This window comes from Macrotis lagotis, chromosome X, assembly GCF_037893015.1.
Source record: "Macrotis lagotis isolate mMagLag1 chromosome X, bilby.v1.9.chrom.fasta, whole genome shotgun sequence".
NCBI classification, from domain to species: Eukaryota; Metazoa; Chordata; class Mammalia; order Peramelemorphia; family Peramelidae; genus Macrotis; species Macrotis lagotis.
This window is the reverse complement of record NC_133666.1, coordinates 246,103,959-246,130,672: the sequence shown is the minus strand read 5'-3', so window position 1 is coordinate 246,130,672 and position 26,714 is coordinate 246,103,959. Positions and strand designations below refer to the sequence as shown.

Below are 26,714 nucleotides of genomic sequence, written 5' to 3'. Positions count from 1 at the left end.
ATCTATATGAAGTCTTACCTAAACCCTTTTAAATATAATTCAGCTATTTCCAATTCATCCTGCATGTAGCTTGTTTGTACATAGTAGTTTGTATGTTGTCTCCATCATTAGATTGTGATAGCTTCTGATAGCCTCTTATAAATGTTTATTCACTAATTCTCATATGATATGATTAAGTAAATCTTCTTTTGTTAATTGTTAGATGATCTACATATGTTCAATTTCATTCAAATCTTGAACCTGAATTTTCAGACTGGCCTAAGTCAGCTATGCCCTGTAACATCTATTGATGAACAAAAGTGAAATTTTCTCTTCCAGCCAATATGGTGGAGAGAAAACAAGCACAGTGTTAAGTGTTCCTCTTTCCCCTAAAAAAACAACAAAAACAAGAAGTTAGGAGAACATCTACCAAGAAGGTCTGTCTCAGGGGACCATAGTTGAAGCAGGAGACAAGAGCAGAGTGTTAGCACAGGGACAGCAGCTGGGGAAGTCAGAGGGCCAGCCTCAGTTGCCAACTTTGGTGAGTAGGGGAGAGGAGCTAAGGGAGGGTGAGTTCTAGCACAGAGTTTCAGAGCACCCCTGGAGAACAAGCAGCTGAGCCTGGGACCTGAACTCCATACTTTCAGCTGAACCCTTTTACCAGAACAAACAATAAACCCCTCAGGCTAAAGTGGGCAATAGAGTTCACTCAAAGGAAAGAGATTAACTCCCTCTCCCAGGGCTCAGCATATTATTAAAGGTCAGTTCAGACTCTGCTGCTGAGGGCCCCAAACACTGAGAGAAAGCAACCAGCACTCCCTAATGGCCCACCCTTGGAATTATTAAACCAAGTGAATAAAGCCTCTACGATCTTCAAAAGCAAACCTCTGAGAGCCAGCCCCCCCCCACAAGATCCTACAAATATTAAGAAAGGCTGGAGAAAAAAGGGGGGCCCATGTATTTCTGATTCTAGAAGAAATAGATTCTAACCCAGAGAGATCTAGCATTTCTGAGGAGAATATTTATGGTTGTCCAGCCCAGAAAGACTTCCTTGAAGAAATCAGGATTTAAAAATCAATTGGGGGCAGCTAGGTGGTGCAGTGGCCCAGGGCACTGGCCCTAGAGTCAGGAGCACCTGGGTTCAAATCTGGTCTCAGACACTTAATAATTACCTAGCTGTGTGGCCTTGGGCAAGCCACTTAACCCCATCTGCCTTGCAAAAACCTAAAAAACCCCCCCAAAAAACAAAAAAAATCAATTGGGAAAATTGGGAAAAGAAACACAAGAGAAAATGAACACCTTGCAACAAGAAAACAAATCCTTGGAAAATACAATTGGACAAATACAAAATGAGTATACCTTTCTCAGATCTTCAATGGACAAATGCAAAAAAGAAAATGATTCTCTCAAAACTACCCTTGGGCAAATAAAAAACTCCTTCAAAAATAGAATTGACCAACTGAAAAGGAGTTGTAAAAGGTAAATGAAGAAAATTCTTCTTCTCTTAAAAAAAGAATGGAATCGGAAGAATCTAATGACTTCATGAGACAACAGGATTCTGTTAAAAAAACCCAAAAGATCAAAAAAATAGAAGAAAATGTAAAATACCTCATCAGCAAAACGACTGACCTTGAGAACAGATCAAAAAGGGACAACCTGAGAATTATAGGCCTTCCTAAAAACATTGAAGAGAAAAAAAGCCTGAACTTAATATTACAAGATTTAGTGATGGAAAATTGCCCTGATATCATGCAAACAGAGAGCAAACTAGTTAATGAAAGAATACATCAATCCCCCCCAGAAAGAGATTCTAAAATGAAAACACCAAGGAATGTTGTGGCCAAATTACAAAACTATCATATAAAAGAAAAAATCCTGCAAGCAGCCAGAAAGAAAAAAAATTAAATACCAAGGAGTCATAGTAAAGATTACACAGGACATGGCTGCATCAGCATTAAGGGATCAAAGGGCCTGGAATGAGATATTCCAAAGAGCAAGGGAGCTTGTAATGCAGCCAAGAATCCACTATCCTGCAAAGCTTAGCCAGGGGAAAAGATGGACATTTAATGAAATGGGAGACTTTCAACAGTTCCTAAAACAAAGACCATAACTAAATAGAAAATATGGACATCAAACAGGAGGCTCAAGAGACAAAAGAAAAGGTTAAAAAAAGGGTAAAGAAAAAAGCTGCTATCCAATAAGATGAAAGTGACTATAGACCCACTTGGCAGAAAGAGTCTCATAACTCTTGAGAATTGTAATTCTATTAGAGAAAATATACTTAGCCAGAAGTGATAGACATTCATAACTTTTTTGTGACTCCAATAAAATGATTTAAAAACAATACCTCCTTAAAAAGGGAGGATGGAGGAGACTGAATGGGGTAAATCTCATTACATCAAGAGGAACAAAAGACCTATTGTAATACAGGGGAAGAAGGAAGGAAGTGAGAACCACCTGAATCTTCATCTCATCAGACTTGGTTTAAAGTTAACTTAGACACACTCAGTTAAGAAACTTATCCTACCTTTCAAACATTAAAAAGGGAAAAGGGGAGAGGGGGGTCAGGGAGTGGGGAGAAAAATGGGAACTAACAGAAGGAAGGGGAAAAGGGGAAAAGGGAAAGGGGAAAGAAAGGGGAGGGGGGTTGATATAGGAGGGCAAACACACTGAAGGTGGTGGTATTCAGAAACAAAACACTGGGGAATAGGAATAAAAGTGGGGGAAAGGGGGGAAAATAGAAACAGAAGGAAGATAGCATGGAGGGCAATAAAGAGTAATTATAACTTTGAATGTGAATGGGATGAACTCTCCCTTAAAACATAAGTAAATAGCAGAGTGGATTAAAAACCAGAATCCTACAATATGCTGCTTACAAGAAATTCATTTGAAGTAGAGAGATACATATAGAGTAAAGATAAAAGGTTGGAGCAAAATTATATTTTGCTTCAGCTGAAGTGAAAAAAGCAGGGGTAGCAATCCTTATCTCAGACAAAGCAGCTGCAAAAAGAGATAGCATTAAAAGAGATAAGGAAACTATGTCCTCCTAAAAGGTACCATAGACAATAAAGTAATTTCAATACTAAATATGTATGTATTCTTAGAAGAGAAGTTGAAAGAGGTACAGGAAGACATAGACTGCAAAACTCTACTAGTGGGAGACCTCAACTTCCTGCTCTCAGATTTAGATAAATCTAATCATAAAATAAACAAGAAGGAAGTTAAGGAGGTAGATAGATTGTTAGAAAACCTAGATATGATAGACTTATGGAGGAAACTGAATGGGGATAGAAAGGAATATACTTTTTTCTGTAGTACATGGCACTTACACAAAAATTGATCATGTACTAGGGCATAAAAACCTAATGATCAATTGCAGAAAGGCAGAAATAGTGAATATGTCTTTCTCAGATCATAATGCAATAAATATCTTATGCAATATTGGGCCAGGGAGATATAGACTCAGAGCTAACTGGAAACTAAATAACCTCATGTTGAAGAATGAGTGGATCAAGCAACAAATTATAGAAAGAATTATTTCATCCTAGATAATCACAATAATGAAACAACATACCAAAACCTATGGGATACACTCAAGGAAGCTGTCAGGGGATATATTATATCTTTAAATGCTTACATGGATAAATTAGAGAAAGAAGAAATCAATGAACTAAGTTCACAACTAAAAAAATTAGAGAAAGAACAGTAGAATAGATTAGGTGCAATAGCAGGAAATGATTATAGTAATCTGCTGTTTTATTAACCCAAAGAGTCCAGCTATTGGGATAAAAATTCTCTCTTCAATACAAACTTTTGGGAAAATTGGAAGTTAGTATGGAAGAAACTTAGATTAGACCAACACCTCACACCCTATACCAAGATAAGAACAAAATGGATACAGGATTTAGACATGAAAAACAATATTATAAGCAAACTAGAAGATCAAGGAGTAGTTTACCCGTCAGATCTATAGAAAGGGAAGCAGTTTATGACTACTAAGGAAGAGATGGAGAACATCATTAAAAACAAACTAGATAATTTTTATTACATTAACTTAAAAAGCTTTTGCACAGACAAAAACACTATAACCAAGATCAAAAGAAATGTAGTAAATTGGGAAACAATTTTTACAACTAGTATTTCTGACAAAGGACTCATTTCCAAAATAAACAGAGAACTGATTCAAATTATTAAAAAAACCCAAGCCATTCCCCAATTACAAATGGTCAAAGAATGCAAAGGAAATTTACAGCTGAGGAAATCAAAGCAATACATAGTCATATGAAAAATTACTCTAAATCATTACTTATTAGAGAAATACAAATTAAAGCATCTCTGAGATACTACCTCACACCCCTCAGACTGGCCAATATTACTAGAAAGGACAATAATCAATGTTGGAAGGGATGTGGGAAATCTGGGACACTAATACATTGCTAGTGGAGTTGTGAACTCATCCAACCTTTCTGGAGAGCAATTTGGAATTATGCACAAATAGCAAAAAAATGTGCATACCTTTTGATCCAGCAATACCACTACTGGGTCTATACCCTGAAGAGATTATGAAAAAGCATAAAAACATCATAGCAGTCCTGTTTGTGGTGGCAAAGAATTGGAAATTAAGAGAATGTCCTTCAATTGGGGAATGAATGGCTTAACAAACTGTGATATGTGTATGTCACAGAACACTATTGTTCAGTTAGAAACCAGGAGGGATGGGAATTCAGGGAAGCCTGGAAGGATTTGCATGAACTGTTGCTGAGAGAGATGAGCAGAACCAGAAAAACATTGTACACCTTAACAGCAACATGGGGGGGGGGTAATGTTCAACCTTGATTGACTTGCTCATTCCATCAGTGCAACAATCAGGGACAATTTGGGGCTATGTGAGATGGAGAATACCATCTTTTTCCAGAGAAAGAATTGTGGAGTTTGAACAAAGACCAAAGACTATTACCTTCAATTTAGAAAAAAAAAAAGTTATCATATTATGTAACTTTGCTATCTCTTATACTTTATTTTTCTTCCTTAAGGATATGATTTCTCTCTCATCACATTCAACTGAGATCCAAGTATACCATGGAAACAATGTAAAGAGTAACAGAAAGCCTTCTGTGGGGGGAGGGCAGGGAGCAAAATCTTTCTTAAAAAAAAGTGAATTTTTTTTACAGGGCAAATGGGGTTAAGTGGCTTGCCCAAGGCCACACAGCTAGGTAATTATTAAATGTTTGAGACTGGATTTGAACCCAGGTACTCCTGACTCCAGGGCTGGTGCTTTATCCACTGTACCACCTAGCTGCCCCCAAAAGTAAAAATTTTAAGAGCATTTTTTAAACTAAAGAAATAAGAGACTATGAGAGGGAAATATATATGTGTGTGTGTGTGTGTGTGTGTGTGTGTGTGTAATATATGTGTATATATATATATATATATATATATATATATATATATATGTGTATGTATATATGCCAGCAAAAATGAAAGGAACAGAATTCCAGAGATATTTAACCATGTGTTTATTATGTTATAACATGCAAATTTAATATAGAATTTTAAAATCAGATTTGATTCAATTGCTTTGTATTTATCCCTTTATGAAAGAAAAAAAAAATTCTACCATATTATTTTCACATAGTAATTATGCCCTCTGGTAGCTGGTGAAGAAAAAATATCCAAGTATTATAATAGAGTATGTAAAAATATGTTACTCTAAATCGGGGGGGGGGGTTAACTATTTTTTTTATTTCACAGACCCTTTTCTCAGTAGAGTGAAGCCTATTACTGTGGTATATGCAAGACAGCTCTTACCATATCAAAGAAGATTGAAAATTTTCCATGTTAACAAATACTACAAATCAAGGCTTTCTTTATTGTTTTATTGATTGTCTAGACTTAAGTAAGTAATGGAAAAATGTTAATATTGTAAATTAAATATGAAAGTAGATCCTGTGTCCATTTTTGGAAACAGAAACTGGTTTGTTAGCATAACTCTGCTTATAGAACACTTTTCAGACCAATGTTTTAAAAGTATTTTTTTATTAAAAAAAAAAAAGGAAAAACCTCTGGGATCACAAAGGAAATGAAACATATTTTAAGATACTTATCAGGGTAGCTAGATGGTGCAATGGATAGATCACTGGCCCTGGAGTCAGAAGCATCTGAGTTAATATCCAACCTCAAATATTTAATAATTCCTAGCTGTATGGCCTTGGGCAAGTCACTGAACTCCATGGCCATAAATAAATTATTTTTTAAAAAATAGTTATCAATTTTTTAAAAAACTTGATCGATCCCACTTTAAGCATCTCTAAATGCAAAATATTACTTCTATATATATATATATATATATATATATACAGAGAATAACATTCAATTATAAGAATTCCTGTCACTAGATTAATAACCATTATCACCAAAACAAATAAAAATATGACTGTGTCTCACCTAGCCAACCAGATCCAGAATTTGGTATGCACATGTCTGTCTCAGCGCTTGGCAATACAAAGCCCACCACAAATACTTCCACTCCATCCGCCATGAGTGCCATCCCCAGGACAAAGAAAAGGGCCCATTGAAAACGTCCATGGCCACATTCTTGAATTATTAGCTCATACTGCTGGGCTAATTCTTCCTCATCAGCTTTCCTTTCAGATTCCAATTCACTACGGTCCTTGTACTCCTCACCTTTGGGTTGCCCTATAGACACGATGCTATCTTTCCCTTGGTTTAGGTTGGGAATGCCCTGATATTCACCTTCATAAATTTCATCATCTTCATCATGGCCCTCTGTAGCTTCACTTGACCCTTCATCATCATTGACTTCCCCATTATAGGTTTCTCCTGCTGGGTAATAATCATCATCTTCTTCTTCATCTTGGAACCGACTGTATGACCTTTGTGTATAGCCATCCTGGGCCCGATCCACAGCTTGATTCACCTTTTTCACAGTTTGTTTCTTCACCTCCTTGGCAATGTCCTTAGCGCCTTTCACTAAGGATGTCCTATCCCTGTTGGAGTCTTCCATCTTCTGTTGACCTATGGCAGGTTAGAAGATGTAGGTTGATCATGGAACACAATGTGGGCCAGGCCTGATGTCAGTTGGGACGTGCCGAAAGCATGGTCCACTTCAGGTTCAAAAACAAAGCTGCAAAAGAAAAATCAAGAGAATACATAATTATTAATATTCTTTCATATGTCTACTCTTCCTGAACATGGATAAAACAGCTTTGGGAGTCACATGATGGACATGCTGTGCGACCTCTCCCTCTGATTTGATGACTTCTTCCAAAACCTCCATTTAAGGAGGGAACCCAACTAGCCATGTCTCATTCATCTCTTTCTCTCTCATGCCACCCCCTTCATTACTCCCTCTTATACCCCCTTTCTGCTTCCTTCTATGTATTATCTCCCGCAAAGGAATGGCATTTCCTTGAGGGCAGAAACTGTTTATTTCTGCTATTATTCTGACTACTGCCAAAAGAGTCCGACACCGTGGAAATCAATCCCTCTTAATTTTAGTAGTCAAGCAATCAGGCAGGCAGGTGGCATAGTAGAGAGAGCACCAAATCTTGGAGTCAGGGAGACTTCTGAGTTCAAATCTGACCTCAGAAACTTGTAAGCTGTGTGACTCTGGGTAAGTCACTTAACCTTGTTTGCCTCAGTTTCTCACCTGTAAAATGAACTAGAGAAGGAAATGATAAACTTCTATAGGAACTTTGCCAAGAGAAGTCCAAAGTAGATCATGAATTGTTGAACCTGACTGAACAACAATTCTTGCTATCATTCATAAATTTCACTGCTTATATGCACATTGTTTGGATTTCTTTACAAAGCTCAGTTTATACCTAGAGGTGTTGGATTTGTTATTCTTTTTTACCCTAAAACACTTTCAATCTTACTCTAAGGAGATTATCCCTTGAAACAGAGAAAGTCATATTTCACTTTCCAAGTAAATATAGCAAATTCTAAAATACTTCAAATGAGGCAGAAGGAGAAGGAAATGGCACTATTCACAGAAGAAAAGATGAACCAGAGGCAGAGTATAAGCACAAGGTCCCTGCTCTCTTTTTCAAATTGATTTATTTTAAGCCTAATGTAATGGAAAGAAAGCTAAGGTTAGAGTCCTAGGCACTGGGTTCAGTTCCCTCTTCTGCCTTTTATTATCTGTGTGATCTTGGAGAAGTCACATAGTCTTATTCCTTAGTAAACACATCTAAAGAATTTTGCAAAATTTAAAGCACTATACAAACACTATTTTTTTTAATATTGTTATTTGGGAGTAAGAATAAATAGGCTCTAAGGTTCCCTCCAGTTCTATATCTATGATCCTATTGAGCATTTTCTAAATGCCAGTCAGTTCTATCATTAGATATTGCTTATGCAAAAAAATTTTTTTGCAAGGCAAATGGGGTTAAGTGGCTTGCCCAAGGCCACACAGCTAGGTGTCTGAGACCAGATGTGAAATCAGGTCCTCCTAACTCCAGGGCCAGTGCTCTATCCACTGTGCCACCTGGCCACCCCTGTGATACAGAGTAGTAAGTTGTTCTAAGTCATACAGGGAGTTGGTTACAGAGCTAGGATTTAAATTTAGATCATCTGATTTCAAATTCAGTGTGAAATCCTTTCTTATATCCTTTCATAGTCTGTGTGTGGAGGGGTGAGAAAGAAAGTAGCCACAAATGACTTCAAGCCTAGGTGCCTCAGAAAATGGTGATTCCATTAAGAAAAATAGAAAAATTAATTTTCTATTCCCTATAAACCAGCAAACAATTCTAGAAGAAACTGGAAATAAAATTCTGAGTCTCAGGGAAGATAAGATATTTAGAATCATCCATAAAGAGTTAAATCATTGAGAGCTAATGAGATTGCTATGGGACAGAAGAAAACTCAGGATGGAAAACATTTAGGGATAGGAAGTAAAAATGAAAGGGCAGTCAGAGAGGTCCAAGAAAATCATGAAAGTGCAATGCCAGAAAAGTCAAAGATGAGAGACTATCCAGAAGATGGGAGGGTGCACAAACGCATCAAAGGCTATGTGAAGTTCAAAGATAAGAAGTGGAAAAAGGCCCTTGGATATGATCATAAGAAAGCTGTTGGTGATTCTAGGGAGAATAGTTTTAGGAGAATTATGTAGAATAATATTTGGATCATTATAAATACTGGATCATTATAAATTCTAGTATGCTTGACAAAAAAAATCTCACTAGATGGAAATAGTCTCTTATAATTCTGACCTTCGATTTCTTTGTTTCCACCAAGTGTGGAAATTCTCTTTGTTGATCCAGATTAATTTTTATTTAACTTGGTCTCAGACCTGACTTTAGGGGTGGTCCTCTATCCACTCCTAGGGAGTGGAAAATTAGGGAACAGCTTAAGGCAAGAGGCTGGATCTGGGATGAGTAGGCAGGAAATATGTGTCATCAGAAAGAGGGAAGCAAAGTAGGTTATTATCAATTAATCAATAAGATTTTTATTAAATGGGTATTATGTGCCTGGGAAAAGCACCCAGAAAGATCATGGGAATTCAAGTTTAAAGAATGAAGCAATCCCTATTTGCAATTAGTTTAGTGAGGGTAGTTTTTTAACTTCTTGGACCCAGGACCTCTTTTTACTCCTAAAAATCTTTAAATATACCAAGGAGCCCATTGGAAGAGTAAAAATCAAAGCCTAGGTTGTTTTCAGACCAGATTTGGGGAAGTATTATTCAAAATAAATAAAAAATGAATAGAATGTCAATAATGTCCATTTGTGGTTTTCTAAAGCAATAAGATCCTGGCAGAGTTGGATTTCTTTTTGAGTTTATCACCACTGATATAGGATCTCTCTACTGACATGTATTGTATAAGAAAATTAAAACTGATAAATTTTAAAATATATATTAACTCAATTTAAATAATAACTATTAATTTTTAACAAATAATAATTTTAAAATATCTATTTTCCAAAAAATTATTGAAAAGAATGAACTTTTTATGTTTTTTGCAAATCTCTAATATCTAGCTTAATAGAATATAAATGGATTCTCATATCTTCTTTTGTATTAATATGCTATAATATTTTATTTAAATATATAAAGATAATCTGACCTTATAGCTAAAAATGGAATGAACATTTCTATAGACAAATAATATTTTAGTATTATTTTTATTGTTTTGTTTTTGCAAGTCAGTGAATTAAGTGACTTGCCCAAGGTCATTATTAAGAGTCTGAGGCCGGATTTCAACTCAAATCCTCCTGACTTTAGGGCCACCTGGCTGCCCCTTCTTAGCATTATTTTCACTCTGACAATCTTAGGATTCACTGACCACACTTTAAATACTTAAGGCTTAAGGAATAATAACAATAACAATAATATCTAAGTTGAACTTGAAGGTTTGTAGCACAAGGGGAACAATAATTTCTTTAAACTTAAAAAAACATTGTAAATGTGTTTTTGCCTTTTTTCATTCTTCTTAGAAAAAATATTCAATTTTCATTTCATTCACTTTTTACATTAAGAACAAAGAACATAAAACTTTAGTCAGTAATGGGATTGTAACTGTGATTGCATTGATGTAGAGCAGCTAGGTGGTTCAGTAGCTCTGTGGATCAGGGAATAGAACCCCAGGCTTGAAGTCGGGAAGACCTGAGTTCAAATCTAGCCTTAGACACTTATTAGCTGTGTGACCCTGGGCAAATTATTTAATCCTGTTTGCCTCATCTTCTTCATCTGTAAAATGAGCTGGAGAAGGAAATGGCAAACCACTCTAGTATCTCTGCCAAGAAAACACTAAATGTGGTCTCAAAGAGTCAGATGTAGCTAAAACAAACAATAACAACCAGGAGCTCCTAGAAAAGCACTTCCTCTCCTGAGAGAGGTTCTCTGGCATGTATAGACTCTATATATTTGCTTAGAGAACTGAGGGATTAAACAATCTGACATACAGGCCATATAACTAATATGTATGAGAACCAGAATGCATACTGAGCTAAAAAACATATTTATTTATATATTAAGCCCACAATAATTAAGGGGAATAAAAAGAAAATCCAATTCCATTCTCTTGCTTCTGTATATGCATATGTGTAATATTGGAAATATCGTTTTGTTCATTGCATTTATTGTTTAGAATTAAATTTCAGTCATTTTATCTTTCTTAAGTTTTAAAACTGTCCTTTCCTTCATTTCTTCTTTAGAGGAATTAAAAGTTTAAACCAATCTCAAGAATGAATCAAGATTTTATGCTAACTTATCCTCTTTTAATTCCTAAACACAATTAACATGTTGATCTCAGAATGGTTAGTAATTCATGCTAACAACATTACTGAACACAGAAATGGAGGAAACAGCTGGGGAAAAAATAGTCAATGGCAAAACACCATCATTAGTTTTTAAATAGCAAATGATTGGAAGGAAAAAATGCAGAGTTTTCCATGTAAAACTGAAACCCATTTTAATCATTTAATAGCAAGTCTAGATAACTAAATCTATAATAAAATTCTTGATGATTTCTGTTAGGTCTATACTTCTTCTGTAAGTCAGCTGGAAAAAAGTATCAAACAACTAGTAATAACACTAATTGTAATAGTAATAACACTAATAACACTGATTACATTGAGATCTCAAAACTCTAAAGTTAATTTATGGAGTGGGAGAGTAAATATCAGTAATGACTCTGAACTGGTTTAACAGGCTAAAAAGTCTTTTGAGGTTCTTTCAGGATTCACCTCCCAATATAAAACAGTGGAAAATGGTGTTCAGTTCAACTAAATTCAATATTAAACACTAGCAGCATTCTTGGAAAAGTAATAGCTGATGGTAGTGTCTGCAAGATTCAAGGACAAACTAGAAATAATGAAAAAAAGGCAAGTCCAGATTTTACCAGGAAAAAAGTTATTTATATTATATTTGAATTCCCTTGTTTATATAAATATGTGGATAATAAAGTACCCCTAAGTGTGTATTCATTTATAAACCCTGAGAAAAGTGCCCAAATATAAAGCATATTATGACATAATAAAGTATTATAATTAGATGGGGAAAGTCTGTGGTTCCAAATCCAATTTAAAACAACACATCCCAAGTTTTACAACCTTTTTATATGAGCAAGAAATGTTGATGTGACAACTTTGCAGAGGCCACTGTACTCATAAAAGATTAATTAGAATTTTATGCTATGAGAATATGAAAAAGGGCAAGTTGCAAAAAGATGCTATAGTCAGTGCCAATTTATGTGGCACCAATTTTTGTGACACTGAAAAAGACTAGAAGGATCTACCCCTTATTCATCTTTTTTCTGTCTTGGATCTCTGATGCTTTAAGTCTATGGTGTGAGACAAGGAGATTCAAAGGAAATAGCCCTGACTTTAGAATCAGAGGATGTGGGTTTAAATCCTAACTCTGTAGATACCTGTTGTTTTTTGTTTCCTTGGGGAAGTTACCTACCTCTCTAAATTGATATTCTCATTTAAAATGAGGTTCAGGTGTTTTCTAAGGTTCTTTCTAGCTCGAAGTCAATCTTATATTTAATCATTCACTTTAGAATAATAAAATCAATGTAGCTTCTCTAGGGCTACAGTCACCAGGATTAACTTGACTAACATTGCCTTAAATAGCTCCACTCTTCATGAGTAACTGGGAATAAGCAAAAACAATTGCCTCCCTGAGGCTGGTCAGTTTGTGCCCTACTGTCCTTCCTTTAAATGAGCTCCTCTTTTCCCCAGGATAATCACATCAATCTTGTGCAAGTCTACTTGAGAGGATTCCTCTCAATCTTTTGCTCCTGCTGCTATCATGATTCTCATTCTTCCTTCTGCTACCTGATGTGTCCTTGTTCTTCTGCTTTTCCTGGCACACCCTTGGTCTGTCTTACAATCCTTAGGAAAATCTATTAGTGAATTCTTTGCTGCATTAGATATGGGACCCCTGTTTCCTACTTGTTGCAGCTTCTGCCCCTTTACAATTAGCTATAGGAATTTCTCTCCCAGTTCTAAACACCTACAGGAAATGAACGCTTTGTAATTTTCCACAACTACAGCAATATGGCATTTGGTACATAGTGGGCATTCCTTAAGAATGTTATAGATTAATTTTAAAGACCAAGCCAGCTATTTTTATGTTACCCCTCTGGTGGTAAGAAATTATTATTGCACTTAGTTTCCACTAAAATAAAGGTTTTGTTAAGTTCCCTGGTTTTTTGGTTGGGTTTTTTTTAACCAGAGGACCTCAGAAAAGGGATCGGGATGTATGCAGCATTTTGTCTAGCCATCTGGACAGAGTATATGTCTGGCAATTGTACTTTTCAATTTCATCATAAGGAATGGACTTTTTTTTCCTGCCCAGAAGTTTGATTGATAGGCATAAATTCTCCTAGATGGAGCTGACAATATGCATCTGTACTAATCAGTCTCATTATTCAAACAGCCTAAAGCAAACTTCTGAACATGGGGCCTTCCTAGAGATTATGGATTATCCATCCCAGTGTTATTGAATTGGATTAAAGTAATCTATGATGCATATGATCCTGTACACAGCCATTACATGTTGCCCTCAGAGAAGTAATTTGTTAGTTCCACTTGTCTGGAAGTTGTGCATTAAGGAAACATATGCCTAAATTTGCATATGCAAATTTATGGACATTAAAAAACTTGAAGGACAAACAAAGGACTTTAATTTTAAATGTGGAAAAGTCTCTAGGGATTTATAAAATGCCTGTTAAAGCAGACTAAAATGTTTGTGGAATACAAAGAGTTAGATGATCACTTATTTATTTGTCGTCTTCTTTCTGCTTTTTTTTTTCTTCTTGGTCATTCTGGCAAATAAAAGAAATTGCAGTTGGAGGATATGTTGTAAAAAAGTGTAAAATTCAAGATGGGGAAACTGAACATTTTCACAATATTCAATGAAGTATGTTTCATTGAAGAGAAAGGCAATGAGGGAAGGCACAGTATGAATCTTAGCAACTATGAACTAAAGATTATTTAAAAAGAAATGCCATTTGATTAAAGTCATTTAAATAGAATAACTAAAAATAATATGATCGACCATTATCACTGGTGCTTAAAGGACCTAATTAACAAAAAAGAATGCTCTTTAATTAGCATATCAGTTGTTTGTAGGTAAATAGGAAGTATATGTCCAGATTATATTTCATATCCTCAAAAAGAATCATGCTGATTCTCCCTAAATCATCACAGATTCCAAATGACTGGAATTCATATCCATCACATTTTATTGTACATTTTTTTCCTTGCATAGCTATATCTCAGACATAAAATACTGATCTCTAAAAGCAAAAAATATTAATTTAGTGAATTTGTTTGACTTGAGTCTCAAATGTGTTACAGCAACCCTACTTCTGACTAGTAACTGAAAGAATTTTTTGGCCAATTGTTGTTTTTTTTAAAAATAAACTTTTCATATCACATAAAAACATACTCAAGATTCTTATATAAAACATGTAAAATATACATCTAAAGCAAGATTCTTATTGTATAACTATATTATTGGCTTATAATTCAGTTTTATGCAAATTAAGTCTATCAGAACTATGGAGAATTAATATGTATTCAAACTACTAAGCTCAATATGAATGGAGTAAGTAGTGCTTTATTCACTCAGTGCTCAAAAATCATGTTACTAAAACTCATTGAGATGCCAGAGGCAGTCATTTTTATTTTGTCTTTTTAAGATAAATATATATAGACCTTGAATTTCAAGCTAAAGAGTTTGAACTTATTTTGACAGGCCACAGGGAGCCATTGAAGGTTTGAGCAGGGGAGTAATTTGAATAGAACTGAGCACTAGGGAGATTAATCAGCTAAAATAGGAAGCGAATGAACGCAGGAAAACCAGTTAAGAGGTGGATTAATGTTGATTGAGCCAGTTTAGCTTCTTGGGGGATGGGAAAGGAGAGATGCTGCCATGTGTTCAAACATTTGTTATTTTAATTATTTTAGCAATATATGGAGAGAAATGGATAGAGAGCCAGTCTTGAAGCTAAGAAGTCCTAGGTTCAAGATTTGCCTGACTTTGTGACTTTGGCCAAGTCATTTAACTTCTCAGGGTTCTGAAGTCTATTCTCTGAAGTTCCAGAGATTGTGCCAACCTACATTGCTAGAGGGAGCTATCACATTTGGGAATTCTCCATGCTAATGATACGATAAATTCAATCTATCCTTATAACAATATATAGCCTTCACAATCTCTCTGCAGGGGGAGAGGACAAAATATAGATTAATAATTCATCACCAGGGTGAGGCAATAATTATACCCTTTTCTTAGAAGAAAAAAGGTACCCAATTTTCATTGGTTCTAGGGTTAGTCAGCTCAACTTGGAAATGAATGGGGAGTTGGGCCAGGGTTACAAGTTGGTACAGCATAAAATGTGGGACTTAGTCTAGGACAAGCCTTGAAATGTGTAGAAAACTATTGGGAAGATCCAGATTCTAGAGTCCAAGAAAGTCAGGGGAAGTAGTGGAGAGCCAGAAAATAGTATTAGCAGGTCAAGTCACAGTTTGACTGCCATGAAGTGAAGGAGTATCATGAGACATAGTCCTGGAGGAAGTTTACCCAATATTTTCACAGTTATGATGTATTATTCTCAGGGGTTTGCTGGAGCCAGCTTCAATTAGCTTACTAGAATTCATCATTAAATTTTCAATGTGAGCATTTATACCTCAGAAATTGGAAGATACAACTGGTCATTGCTAGTTTTATTGTTTTTTGTTGAAGGTTTAGGCCTAAGAAAAGTAATGAATAAAATGTCAATAATGTAGATTAAATTTAAAAGTTTATCCTGCATATATTTTTGGTTCTTGTTTTTTGTTTGCCATAGAGGTGGTTGCTAAATATTTACTAGCATATCCCATATTGCACCACTGAAGGCTGTTGAATTATGTTAGGTTTCTTACAATTAATAAGATAATTAGCAGCACACTCCTAAAACTACCGATATCTTATTGTAATTCAGTAAAAACAAATTGTCTTTAGGTAGCAGCTAGAGTAGCAAAAAGTTTTAGAGTAGTTGAAACATTGAGCAATGCTGTGTAATCAAAGGGGCAATTTTCCATTTTTGAAATGGCAAAACTACTTAGCTCCCAGCTGGCCAGGTTCTTAAGTATAGGATGATTTGAAGATGTGGCAAAATGAGGGTCCACATTCCTACAATGTTCTGCTTATGAGTAGCTGTACCTTATAGTTAGAGAGTATACCTTCAGGAAGTATTGGAACAAAAATTAAGTGTAAAAATTATAGCACCATTTTAGAATTCCCTTGATGATAGACTAACACAGAACATATATGTCTAAAAGTAAATCAAGTGTAATAAAATAAGAAATGGACATATTGGGGTCTCTTCCTTTCCTCAATGACAGGTAGCTTAAAGAATTTTCAAGATTCTTTGTCATCCTTCTTTTACAAATACTGCATTTAAAGTACTCAACTATCAGGTTTCAATCTACCTTTTCAGCCATATTATACAAAGATTCTTTAGCACAACCAAACTTAATTTCTTACTATTCCTCATATAAATTCCATTTCCCATCTCCACTGCCCAGGTAAATGCCTTGGAGTGCCCTTCCTTTCCAACTCTGTGTCTTAGAATCCTTCAAAGCAAAGCTCAAATGATTCCTCCTACATGAGGTGGAATTTTTCCTGCTCTTCACAGCTATCTTCACAGTACCCATGCCCACAAATTATCTTCTATGTTCAGGGAATATATTTTATATATACAAATAAGTATCCAAGTTGTATTCTCATCAAAATTATGCTGCTCCATTATGAAAAGGTCCATTTGACCTCCACCTTTCACTCGTTTCAAATACTGAGTACATGAATGAAATGTTAAAGACTTGTCTAATTAGCAGCCATAGAAACCTTGCTTCATTTTGCTTATGTGTATAGGATGCAGGTAGCACCTACATGTAAGATGCAGAACTATTACTCTCTGGGATAACGTCTGCCTTCTGGCCACCACAGTTCAGCTGTATTGCTTTCCTTGCTGAATTAACAATGGTTCCTTAAGAAATAATTCTTGAATTGAATTAAGTGTCATTTGAGCATAGGATATATGCATGAAGCAAGACAGACTAGGAATCAGAAAGTAAATTCTAGGTTGAGGCAAATAAATATAAATATAAAAAATAGCATAAACTCTCAACTCAGTCATTATCTATTGTAACAAGTGACAAAGATTACAAAGGTAAAATATAGAGATAATCCAAAAACATTCTGTGCCAAGGCCAGCCTGGTGCTTCACACATAGTAGATAGTCAATAAATATTTTTTGATTAATATTTTTAACCTCCACCTTTACTGGATCTTCCCACCAGATCTGTTACTAAGCAGCAAAATTAGAACTAGTTTGAGTTTCAGTTCCTTTCTCATCTCTGTAAATAAGTATTAAAATAAAAAATAAGTTCAAAATTACACAGAAAGAGAAGAGATGTAATCTATAAGGTGGATTATTGCCTTTAAATTTTTTTTTAAAATATTGAATGCCTAAGGGAGTAGAGAACCACAATGGTGAAAAAATCTCTCTGAAATAATATAATACATTCCTCTACCTCTAGGCAGAATTTACGGATAGGTGTCTGTAACCATAACTGTCTTGTTCAATCATGTTCAACTCTTCATGATGCTGGAGATCCTGGAATCATTTGTCATTTCCTTTTCCAACTCATTTTATAGTTGAGGAAACTAAGGCAAGCAGGTAAAGTGACTTGCTCAAAGTCACACACTAACTCACGAAAACAAGTCTTCCTTACTCCAGACTCTATCCACTGGTGCATGTCTATCCTACCTTAAACATCTCTGGTAAACAAGACACCATGACAATCTTAGATCAATAGGTACCTTAGACCTGCTAAATGAATCTGAAGGAAATATTAAATTGCATATTTGCAAAACAGAATCATTTGGTGATACTGGGAGTAAAATCAGAAGTTTTTGCTTCACTTTCTCAATTTAATATTCAAAGTATAAATTTTTCCTTTATATAGCACATAGGAAAAATCTGTGCAGTTTGGAAAGAAAATAAATATTATCAGATTATGTAGAAACTTTTCATTTTCTTCCAATTAAATCAGGAGCACAATGAATGCTATGATTATAATTTGTGAATATTACATTCATCATTTGGAGATGTGATGCTGAAAAATATTTTTAATACTGCAAAATGACTATTAAGTCTATTTGCTCGTTTACCTAGCTTGTAGTCACAGCCAAAGAGATGGGTGGCCTCTAAATGATGTTTTGATGAAAGCAGACTTTTTCTTTCTGTAGAACTGTTCAGGTACATGACTGAAACTCATAGGAGAGTAGTTTTACTTTATTTTTCTTTTGAGCTGTGGGAATGAGGAAAACTATTCCCTTCTAAAGAAAAATTGAGAAACTTGACTAGGACTTATATGCTTAAAGTTTTAAATGAAATTTAAAATATAGATAACTACACTTTTCAATCTCTTCACATAACTCTTATTTACCAAAAGAAAAAAGAAAAAGGCGTATTTCTGCCTAACTCTTGGTCACAATTCTCTGCATAACATTGGTTCCCATTGATGTCAAAAGAAAGAAAGGATCAGACTCCCCATTGTTTGCAAGTTTCCCCTTTAAGCCTGAAAATGAAATATACCTTCTCCCCATTTTCCCTATTCTTCACTTAGCAAATATTTCATTTTGAAAAGTTCCTAGCATGAGATCTACAAAAACAGCTGCCCTTGTTTTCTTCTGCACGTTGATAACACAGATGATATCCACTGGGTCTTGGTAACCAAGCAATGCTACCCATTCATTGTTTTCTTTTTATTATCAGAGCCCAGGGCTTGCTTTCTCTGTATTACACAGCACACCAGAGACTTCATTAAAGCTTTCCAACAGGCTTAGAATCTACTGTGTGTGCATGTGTGTCCTAGAGGCCAGGGCATTCTACCACTTCACAAAACAAAGCTCTCAAGGAGAGATTTTAAAAGGAAAAGAATTAAATTATAACTTTATATACTGTTTGATCATGGAGCAAAATAAGAAAAGATCAGTTTGCATTGCATTCAAAGACAATTTCTCCCTCTGCAAAACTAATATTTTGTGGGAGTGGGGTGAGAGAGGCAAGAGTCTCTCTCTCTCTCTCTCTCTCTCTCTCTCTCTCTCTCTCTCTCTCTGTGTGTGTGTGACACAGACAGAGAGACAGAGACAGAGACAGAGAGAGACAAGAGACAGAGACAGAGAGAGACAGACAGAGAGAGAACTTGTTCTTGGACACTTCAGAAATTATAACATTTGGGAATAAATCAAGGAATAAATCATTGAATAGAATAGAAGGGAAAGGTGGGAAAGGGGAGAGAAGAGAAAACAGGCTTTTCATCAAAGGAAAATCCCTTCAATTTAGATGAAATTATGTATCTTTTTATAAACTTTTTTTAGGTTTTTTCCCCCAAGGCAATGGGTTAAGTGGCTTGCCCAAGGTCACACAGTGTCTGAGGTCAAATTTGAACTCAGGTACTCCTGACTCCAGGACTGTTTATAAACATTTTTATTTAAAGTTTTGAGTTCCAAATTATATCCCTCCCTCCCTTGCTCCCTCCTTGAGGCAACAGGCAATCAGATATAAGTTATACATTTGTGATTTTGCAGAAAATTTCCATGTTAGTCATAATGTACAAGAACACTTGAATAGAAGGAAAAATAAGGACGAAAGAAAGTGAAAAATAGTGAAATTCTGTCTGTATTCAAACAATATCAGTTCTTTCTCTGGAGGTGGATCATGAACTTACTTCATCATCAGTCCTTTGGAATTGACTTAGTTCACTATTTCTGAGAATAGCTAAGAATAGCTACTGACTATATTCCTTAATTAGATTTTCATTTTTATTTGTGGAGAGAGGAAAAGAATACTAAAGTGGACCTAAGTGAGAAGAGCTGATTATTTCTTATTCCACATGGTGACTTCTCCTACTATTAAAAGACCAGAGAAGCCTAGAATATAAGAATTGGAAACAAAGACACTTATATAATACATATATATGTGTTTGTATGTATGTGTATACACACACACTTAAACTGTGCTGTTTTTATTAGGTTCCTATTTAAAATTTTTTTTCATTTATTCCATTAAATAGCTCCCAATTATATACTTTAAAAATAAACATTCTTTTTTTAAAATTTTGAGTTCCAAATTCTCTCTCTCCATCCCCCTCCCCTCCTTGAGAAGGTAAGCAATATATTGTGAATACATGTGAATACAAAAAGTATTTCCATATTAACGATGTTGCAAAAGAAAACACAAACATACAAACCCCAAGACAATAAAGTGAAAAAAGTATTGTAGACATTTATAAAGCATGGACCAGATGTGCTGACCCACCGAGGCACATATACCCAGTCCATGCTCTATTGCATACTTATAGCTGAAAGATACTTAAGGGATCTTCTTGCTTAGCCCTCTATTTTTTGTTTTTGTTTTATTTTGTAAAATAAATTTTATTTATGTCTTTTATCCTTGAAACACATTTTCCCCTCTTTCTTAAGACTTAATTGTCCTTGTAATAAAGAAAAAGAATTAAACAGCAATGTTTTTTGAAGAGACCTCATCTGCTACTATTTATATTAGTCTGTCCCAGTAGAGATCTTCACTTGTCTCTCATGAGGAAGGAGGAATGTTTCAGAAACTCTTCTCAAGGACCTTCATTAGTTTTCCAACTAGTCAAAGTTCTTCCTTTTATGATCTTTTTATCCATGTGGTTTTAGTCTTTGCATGCGTTCTTTCATTTGGTTCTGCACATTTCACTCCATATCAGTTCATGTATATCTTTTAAGGATTCTTTGAATTCCTCATATTCATTGCTTCTTATCACATAATAAAATTTTATTATATTCTTATATCATAGTTGGGGTTTTTCTAGCCATTCTTCAATTGATGGTCACACATTCAGTTTTTAGTTCTTTGGTGCAACCATATTAAATATTTTGGCCTATATTAGACCTTTGTTTTTGTCTGATTTTCCCTATAGTGTAACAGGTTATTCCAAATGTATGTATAGATAGGTCACTTTTTTTTTGCAAAAATTCCAAATTAAAATCCACAAAGAACTCGATCATTTCATATATCCACCAAACGAGTATCAATATGCCTGTATTCCCAAAGTCCCACTAACATTGTTCCAGTCTCTTTCCAACTAGAATCAGAAGAAATGGCTTCAAATCTTATCCCTGATACTTATTAATTGTGTGACATCAGGCAAGTCATTTAACCCTTTTGAGCCATAGTTTCTTCATTTACGAAATGAAGAAACTGGACTAAATGATCTTTGAGGTCCCTTACAGCTCCAGATCAATGATCTTGCTGTGAAGTAAAACAATAGAATTGTTTTAATTTGCATTGATTCCTTTAGGAGTAAAGGGAAGTTTATTTCTCCCCACTCCATCTAAAAGACAAAACACTGATGTCCAGAGAGACCCACTCTTTTCATAATCTCTCCACTTTCCTGCTTAATAACCTCTGAGCTGTCTTGTTAGAAATATCTGATAATTCACAATAAAGAAGAAGTGCCTGATGGAAAAGAGAACTGATAAGTGGTGAGATGGTGACTCATCTAAGATTACAAAACTAATTAATGACAGAGTCAAAACTAGGACTAAAGCCTCCTAACTCCCCATTGAATAGGGTTTCTATTCATTATACTGGATTGAATTTCAGTGATAAGAACCCTGGAGAAACAGCAATATTCTTTTGGTACTAACTCAACTTATTCTCCCCCATTAAAATCAATCAAGGGGAAAAATAAAATTAGATAGTTTCATCATTCAAGGCAGTGGAATAATAACCAATATCTTCTCTCTTACTCTCTGGCAATATGTCCCTTCTAGGCCCAATTGCAAGATTTTAATCAGTACTGTGTTTGTGATAATAAAACAACTCCTTTTTATGTTCTCCTATTTCTGACCCTACTTCCCACAATCAAACTGCAAAAGGAAAGAAGGTTGTTGTCTGTTCTTCATCTTCAAGAGGATCAGTGACATCATAGGATGCTGTCTTGACTTGATTGTAAATTCAATTTAAGTGAGACAGAATTGCACAAAATCATCAACCCTATTTTCTCTTACAAATTTATCAAAATCCAAGACCTGCAAGACAAAAATCAATGGCCTGGAATGCAGTTGATGACCTTGGTGTCCTTGATGTTTGAGCAAGTTCTAAGCACTCCACAGAATTTCTTCATGATCCTTGGAACAAACTTCTTACCCACCCATTCCACTAGGGAAGTCTTCACATGCTTGCAGTAGATTCCCTTCCCAACTCACTGACAGTTTTGAGGTCCATAAATTACCTTCAAACTTGTTCAGTCCATCTTTCAAAATGTTTTACCAGGGTATGGTTGCTGCACATGCTACAGTTTCTTAAAATCAGAGGTGAGAATTGAGTGTCGGACAGAAACAAAGATGAATGAGCAGCCTATGAAAAAGGACTCAGCAAGCCCTCACATCAGAGGTGCCAGTCCTCCTTGAACAACTCATATACCAGGTAAGAGGGTATAAAATAATTCAGGTCAAGCCTATGTAGAATGTCCCAAAATACTCAAAGGATGAAATGACAAGGTTGAAAGTTGACTCTCAGAGAGATTTAAAGATGAAAACATGTTCTTAAGACTAAATGCATTTGGGGGGAAGCACTCATAAAAGATTGAAGCATTCTATGGGATATATAGCAGAATATTTGAATTTGTATTGAAGGGACAAAATGGAAAAAGTTACTATCTTGTTCTTAGTTTGTTGCCAGAAAAACCAATTAGTTTGATGTTCTTCAGCCTGATCCTGGGAAGGTAAATTAGCCTGATGTTATCTCTGAGATATAAACTCTTCCTGCCATTGCCCATGATGATCTATATAAAGATGTTTTTCCCTTTTTTCTTATGCCCATTAAGAGAGATGAAACTTAATTATAACAGTTCCATAGAAAGGATTTACTCAGATGGAAATTTTCAGTGTGGGAGGGAAAGGGAAAAAAAACAAACTTATTACTCAAAAGATGTCAGTAGATTCCATGGCATTCCCCAGCCCCTTTCAAAATTAACACAGTGCTTCCAAACACACATAAAAGACCAACATATATCCTTTCAAGAAACCAGCTTTTTCTGCTTATGTTGATATTGTTACCCTGACTAGAGCTAAGTTAAATTAACAAGCTAAGATTTTTTTTAAATACCCATTGATAAGATATTTGGACCTTGGTGACTTTTAAAGGAAGAGAGGTTATTAGAGCTCCTTTCTCCATCAACACCAAATCAGTGAATCAATCAATAAATATGTATAAGTACTTACTTTGCTCCAGGTCCTGTGGGAAACTGAGGATAGCAAGAAAAACCAAAAAACAATTCCTGCCCCCAAGGAGTTTACACTCCAATAGGGGAAAAATATAACTATATCAGATCATAGAAGATTAATGCAGAATAGAGGGAAGATTGGGCAGTTGGATGGTGCAGTGAATTGAATGCTAGGCCTGGGATCAGAAAGACCCATATTCCTAAATTCCAATCTGGTCTCAGACACTTACTAGCTGCATGACTCTGGGAATTCACACTGATTGACTCAGCTTCTTCATCTGCAAAACGAGCTGGAGAAGAAAATGGCAAATCACTCCAGTACCTCTACCAAGAAAAACTCAACTGAGATCACAAAAATTGAAAATGACTGAAAAATTAGAGAACAACAAAAGAGAGAAGATAACTTTAGAATATCAGGAAACCTGGTACTAGTAGGTAAGAGATCATGAAAGGCCTCCCAGGGGAGGTGGCACTTGAACTAAAGTATAAACTGAGCTGAAATATTGAGAATAAGAAGTAAAGAGGAGAATGTCCCAGGAATGGAGATTTGTCAATGAAAAGGCAAAGACTTGTTTACTTGCAGCTGAAGAACTTTTCTTCTAGGTCATTGTTTAATCTTAATAATTTTAAATAACTTTCATTGGTTGCTGAACCCTGGACAGAACCCATCGGGTCATTCATAGATGTGCACTAAATTTTTTTTTAATTAATAATAACATTAGCAACCACAATAAAGCTAACATTTCTATATCACTGATGCTGAAGTAGTTTACATTGTCTCATTTGATCCTTACAACCCTGAGAGGTAGATTCTCTTATCATCCTCCTTTTATAGATAAAGAAACTGAGGCAGACAGAAGTTAGGTGCCTGGACCAGGTCACATAGCCAGTAAATACATAAGGCTGGATATAAATTCAGATCTTGCTGACTCCAGGTCCAGAGCTCTGTTCTTCTAGCTGCCTCCACTTAAATAGATAATTTTTTACAAATGAATCATTATATAAAATAATATAGTAATAAATACAGCATGACATAATAAAATGTAATATAATATAATGCAACAAATAATAATATAATATATACAATGTAATACATTATACAATATAATAAACAACATAACAATATAAAATTTAACGGGACTTGTGTAGGTAGCTCCTGCTGAGGAACTTGCTCTATCAATATGGGTCAGCACCTCCTCTGCCACTTACACTTTTCAATATCTGGGGCATTCACAGATTAATAGACTTGCCCAGAATCATATGGTGAGACAGAATCTTATGGTGAGACAGAACTTTAAATTAACTCTTCCTAACTTCAAGACTCTTTATCCACTTTATCCATCCATGGTTTAAAAAATCTTTATACAAAGAAAACATTTCATAAATATATGTAAAGATATATACATGCATATAAATATACATACATAGAAACTCATGATGGCTTCACTCCTGGCATGCTTCATCTTGGTACCCATACAACAATGTTATCTTATAGCCATAAAATTTTTAGGTTAAATTTCTGGCAAATAGCACAGAAATTAAACAGTCTGCTTTCTGACAAGTTCTACATAAAGCTTTTCTAGACTTCCTAGCCTTAGGTAAGGCCTCTTTATTATTAATCCTAATAATTTTAAATAACTTTCATTGATTGCTTGAGTTACTCAGCAGCACAACTCCCCTTGGATGTTTTTGGACTATTGGCTAAGCTACCCGGGAAAGAGAATGATCTCTCAGCTGAAATGACCATTCTGGAAAATATCATAGAGAAGAAACTGAGCCTATTACAGTCAATGATAAGGAAGAAAGTAGAATAGAAGAAAAGCTGTCTTGGTAGAAATATTTAAAAAATTACTGATCTTTGAGTTAATAGACTTAAACCTGAGTTCCACATTTATAAACTCTGTGACCCTAAGCAAGTAACTTTTCAGTAGTACCTATATACTATTGATGCAGGGAATTATGGACATAGGAAAATTTGTAACTGGAAACAAATTTTGTAACCTATTTGTACTGTTAAAATCCTGTAATCTTACTGATCCTTGGAATCTCTGCACAGTTTAAAACACTTCCTCTTGACTTTCACTTTGACCTTGGCCAGGTTTGCACCTGTGGGTCAAGTTGGATGCTAGATTATGCAGGCTCCACTCTCATTTTAAACCACCTCCTACAAAGACCTTCACTACCCAGACCTCTCTGAAACAAGACCCCCCACATCTCCCAAAAGGCAAACTCTCCAATGCAGGACTTGGACCACTCCCAAGACAGCACCTTTTCCCATGGACCCTGGGGACATTTAAGGAGACTTTGGGGAGGGAGGGGGTGCTAAAGCTTCTTTTTCCTTCTGATCTCCTACTTGCAAATTAATCTGCTGTTGCCCAGTCTGGTTAATCTGCAGTACCTAAAACTACATGACCTTTAAGGATCTCTTAACTTTCTCTATCTATTTCTTTGTGTTGCTAGAACTTCTTAATAAATCTCTTTTCCTTTAGTCCTGAATTCCTGGGTTGATTAGTGATACAGCCTAGGAAAACTGGAACACTCCCACTCACCAGGACAACCCTATAAAATTGTTATAAGGATAGTGTTTTGTAAACTTTAAAGTGCTATGCAGATATGATTCATTTTTTATTGTAAGACTAATGGGGAATGTTGTGTAACTGGAAAGCATGGAAACAACTGATCTTGTAGGCTGGTAAGCAGCAATTCTAAAGATGTTTGGAGCAAATCAACTACTTTGAAGGGTAAAATTCCTTTAGATATATAAATTCTGCAATAATTGTGAAAATGTTTAGTCTTTTAACTTGAGAAGCATGTCTTAATTTCTGTCTTTTTAAAACTCTGAAAAGAAAAGCACAGTCCCCTAGTTCTGTTATACAGTATTATAAGGCAAGGAAGAGTATTTGTGGGTGGTTTTTGTATATTTGAAATCAAACCATGTTTTGTATCTCAAGTTTGGCCACCATTCCAATCAAATTTCCTTTACAATGGGAAATATCAACATGATAAAGCATGAAAGAAGAGACAATTTGTTAACAATGAGGGTTGGTCCCCAAAGATATGTTCTGCATCTTTAAAAGGAGATGTTGACAGCAAGATCATAGGAGGCAGGTTTAGGTGCCAGCACTCCTGAAATGGGAGATTAAGCAGAAACTTTATGCTTTCAAATATAACAAGACTCACACCAATTTTAAAATGCCCTTGTGCTCTACTGGAAATCTTAAAGTAATGACAGCAACAATAAAGCATCAAAAACACACACTTAGGTGGATTTCTTTTTAAAAAACCTTTAAGTGACTTTACTTCACAAATTAAATCTTAAAAATTCCTGTCAAAATTGACCCCAAGAAACTTAGAAATTCATTTTTCGGAGCAGCTAGGTGGTGCAGTGGACAAAGCATTGGCCCTGGAGTCAGGGGTACCTGGGTTCAAATCCAGTCTCAGAC

General features: G+C 35.3%; 1 protein-coding gene across 1 annotated transcript in view; it reads right to left on the bottom strand.

The window, feature by feature from the left end:
- Positions 1-26,714, bottom strand: part of SV2C (synaptic vesicle glycoprotein 2C) — a 267,192-nt gene that overhangs the window by 202,276 nt on the left and 38,202 nt on the right. Inside the window, exon 2 of the mRNA XM_074199928.1 lies at positions 6,424-7,123. Coding sequence (XP_074056029.1) covers positions 6,424-7,003 — 580 coding nt within the window. The 5' untranslated portion in view covers positions 7,004-7,123. The remainder of the gene's footprint in view (positions 1-6,423; positions 7,124-26,714) is intronic.